Here is a 3996-nt window from a genome sequence, read left to right on the forward strand (position 1 = left end):
ATTTCAACATTTTTTTAATGTATTAGAAATTTTATTTGTGTGTGTGGGTGTGTATATACTGACCCCGGATGCCTTTGGAGCGGGTTCGTGTTCGTGTCTCTGTAGTGTCTTGACTCATCTAAGTAACAGAGGGACATGAGTAACATTCACAAGTGAGGAAGTGTAGACAGACAGTCAGACAGACAGACAGGCAGGCAGACAGATAGGTACATTGTCACTGAGGCTTGTCCTCTCTGGTTGACTGGTTCTGTACTGGTCCACCGCGGGCTCAGAGTCTGAACTTTGAACTCATTTTTGCTGGATAAAACACACAAAACACACAACACCACCTTACAGTCAGCTAGTGTTGTAGGACAACTATGTTATACACTATATTAAGCTGCTTGCTTATATTCTAACTAAAGATCTTTAATCTTTCTCTTGTGAATCCCACAATTTTATGGAGGTAGAAATGTGAAAACTCTACTTTTCTAAAAGAAAATCTTTCCAAAGGTACCAGAAAATGTGTATTTTGGAGAAATATGTGGGTGCACATGGGTCTAGTATACTGTACATGCTCAGACAGCAATGTAGCATGTCACTGGGAACACCAAACATTAGCTGTTGCTGTTGTGTGTTGTATGTTTATATAGTGAGCGAATTCCACATCCAAACAGATTTGACCAAAATCTGTATTTTGATTCTCATATCAGAAAACATCAAAATCAAATGTAGACAAATATATTTCTTACGTAATGATTTACTGCTATCTATTTAGCTTTGGAAAGATGAGCTTGAATTATTTCAACGGTCTTGTTGCAGATTGAGCCACTTTTCTTGGCTAAAGTTAAAAATCATTGGACGGCAAGAACAATACAAATATCCATTAGTTCAAAAGTATGACTAAATTATTTCGTGAGGGGGGAGCCCCGTTTTGACACTTACAGTATCCAATGCAGACATGTTGTGTGAGCGTACAGTCTAACTATTCAAATATTCCATCAGTAAACAGATGGACTTTCTGATCAATGCTCGTGATTTTGGAGCTCAAAGTAAAGCAGGCTACGTCCTAGAAGGCAGTCGACAGCAGTCAGCTGTAGACGTGACAGATCGGGATTTCAGGATGACTAAAGTTTCAGGTGACCTCATCCTGCTGAAAGCTTTTTTTCACGTTGACAGCAATTGACAAAAAGAGAAATGAGAACACAGAATGAGCTACAGGCCGATCGGCTGAGCACCACCAGGCCTGCGGCCGGCGGAGGACGGGCTGTTCCCGTTTCGGGCTCTCACTTCTGGGGCCGCCAAAGAACCGCCGGAAACGCCGAGCGGCCCATAATAATAATCGGATGAAAAGGCAGATCTCCAATGATTCTCCGTGGAAGGAAACGAGTTAAAAACATGGAAACCTAAATACGTCCTCGCTTCATCCGCACCGCTCGGCACCAAATCCAGCGTCACAGTCTGCAGCCGAGGCCTCACAACATCCACGCATACGCTGCTCTTTGTCACGCAGACACAGCTCGGCCTTACCTTACGCTCAGACTACTGCCCTCCCCTCCCCCCTCGCAGACACATCTCCGGGCAGAAGGACGTTCCGGTAACGCTCCAACGACTACGAGCCCGAAAGAAGTGCGGAGCCAAGCCGGACACAGGGGGCCGAGTCTGCGAGGCGGCAGCAGCAAACCGAGCCGTTCAGCACCCCGGACAGAGACTGCCGACTCTCCAGCACCACGGACAGAAACCCCGCTGCAGTGCCTCCTGCAGGAGCCCAGGAGAGCTGCAACCGGCCCACCGGGGCTGGGCTCCCCCCTCGGCCGGCCGCGAAGTGCCGGAGGCAGCCAGTATTTAAAGAGCCAGAGCCAGCAGCGACGACACGCTCCTCTCAGTCCCCGCGCAGCTGAGGCTGCAGCACTCCTCTGACAGAACTGCATTCTGCTGGACATTGTTAGCTGCAGAACTCAGCTCACAGACATCAGAGACAAAGATTTTGTTCTCCCTTAGTCTTGAAACAGACCTCATTGCTTCATTCATTGCTGATGAACTAGGTGCAAAGATCTATCAAGACCTGGGAAAATAAAATAAGACAAACAAGCAAACTCCAGTTTCCACAGTCCCAACGAGCTTGAAATTCAGTGTTTGACCACCTTTAATCTTTACACAGGCTGAACTCTCTTTTAGGAACACTTTCCTGTAACTTCTGTAAGTGTCTTCACAAATAGTTCTCAAGGGTTCTTGAACAACATTCAAAGCTCATCTCTGGGCCATATCGTTACATAATGGCAACATGTTAAATAAAAATATCAAATTTGATTCATCTCTACATAAGTCCTGTTGCCTCTGGTTTGCCATTTCTATCAGTTTCCTTCTTATTAATGGCTTCTTGATACGGTACAGTATACTTTATTGTCCCCTAAGACAAATTTTACAGAAATGTGTAAAGTGCTGTCACAGAAACTGCTTTTTAAAAGAGCCAATAAACATTAAAAGAAAGACTAAAGAAATACCAAATAGAAGTGGATCGATAATGACAAACCAAGCAGCTTAAAAGCAACCAATACTCCACAGAAAACCCCTGTGCTACACAAAGCTCTGATGTAAAAGCTTAATTGGTGTAGGGACAAATGAAACGTTAATGCTATTCAGCCACATTTTAGGACTCTACTTTCTGGCAGAAGCCAAGAGCTCATACTTAGGATGTGGAATAGAGCCCTGTGTGCCTGACTGAGTACAGACTGCTCATAAATGACTGAAGGGAGAGGTCTTCGGCCCTCGGCACTCTAAAATTCAATTTTGCCTGCACAGAGAAACTTTCATGATACTCGATGGTATCCCATGCCATGAAAGCCACTTTTCCTCTGAGACAACTTCTAATGAGTCTTCAGTGAACAACAGATTGGATGCATCTCTCAGGTCCTGTGTCAGGTCTTTGCTGGATCTTTTCCAGTTTTTGACTTTCAGATACTGTTCATCTGCTGTAGAGTTTTTAAAAACTCTAGCTTTCTCAGATGTTTTAGAGACTCCCTGCACACCGTTCTGAGATATGCCAAGTGTTCAACAAAAAGAAAATGGTCAAGCTAAGCCTGTTGATACAATTATTAATTAGTGCCTGTCAAATTGTGTTATCTTTGGCATTTTTCATAGATTTAACTCAAGAAATGGGGACAAATTCCTTGTTTTCATTACAGGCTGCCCAAAACAAAGTGTCTAAAGATATCACTGAAGATTGGTTCTTTGCTATGTTTTCTGTTATGTGTAGACAACACTTATTTATTCCTTTCCTGAATTTCCCATAATTTTCTGCCATTGTTTACGTCAATGTGTGTATACGAGTGTGTATGTTGGGTAGGAGTGGGTGTAGGTGTGTCTTTTGATGCTGAAATGATTGATAGGTCAGAATTAATGATTGAACAAACAAATAAAAAAAGCATAGGTGTGAAAATGTTGATTTTTTGATTTTTGAATGTCTGGCTCCTGGAAAGCAAAATGGAAAGAAATGAGAGGTGACTCAAAACCTTTGCACAGTATTGTAATTGTGCATATCACAGACAGATGAGCTTGTAACAGCTGCTGTTCACAGTGAAGCAGATTGAAAGTATGGCGGTTTTATACTTGAATGTGGAATGGCAGGGTTACTTTATAGTATGATCTCATACATCATATGAGATTAAAAACCCAAAATATTTGGAACTATTTCAGCTGAAATGAAATAGGTTTAAATAATGTTGCAAACAGGGCAGCAGTTCAAAAAAAATGAAGAAAGAACAAATGTGTTGGCTTTGTGCTCCATTTTCACACATTTGTATTTCACTTGAACATTTACACAGACGTATGACTGTAGCTCTTATTTCTCTAGTTGTTTGCGTGGTCTGGAGAGACTGCTGCCGAGGCTTCCTAGCTTGGTTAAATGCCTGCTGCCTCCTCTGGTCACGTGTCTTCGACTGGAAGAGCCGCTGAGAGGAACGGAGGATACGCATTGAAGAAGCTGCCGTAAAACCAGCAGGGGGCAGTGAAGGAACG

The 3996-nt window shown here is 43.1% G+C and overlaps 1 protein-coding gene across 7 annotated transcripts in view; it reads right to left on the minus strand.

Moving 5' to 3' along the window:
- The window catches only part of myt1a (myelin transcription factor 1a), a 76907-nt gene extending 75174 nt beyond the window's left edge, over window positions 1-1733 (minus strand). For 2 of the 7 annotated variants that reach the window (XM_080899257.1, XM_080899252.1), the window contains exons 1-2: window positions 1510-1731; window positions 64-118 (exon numbers count right to left, since the gene is read on the minus strand). In XM_080899257.1, the coding sequence (XP_080755383.1) occupies window positions 64-118 (55 nt within the window). In that variant the 5' untranslated portion in view covers window positions 1510-1731. Of the gene's footprint in view, window positions 1-63; window positions 119-210; window positions 298-1509 lie in introns of all 7 variants that reach the window. The other 5 variants (XM_080899253.1, XM_080899255.1, XM_080899258.1 and 2 more) reach the window with 5 other exon arrangements.
- Window positions 1734-3996: the final 2263 nt, after the last annotated feature.

This window comes from Rhamphochromis sp. 'chilingali' (assembly GCF_963969265.1).
Source record: "Rhamphochromis sp. 'chilingali' genome assembly, chromosome: 12".
Lineage (NCBI taxonomy): Eukaryota > Metazoa > Chordata > Actinopteri > Cichliformes > Cichlidae > Rhamphochromis > Rhamphochromis sp. 'chilingali'.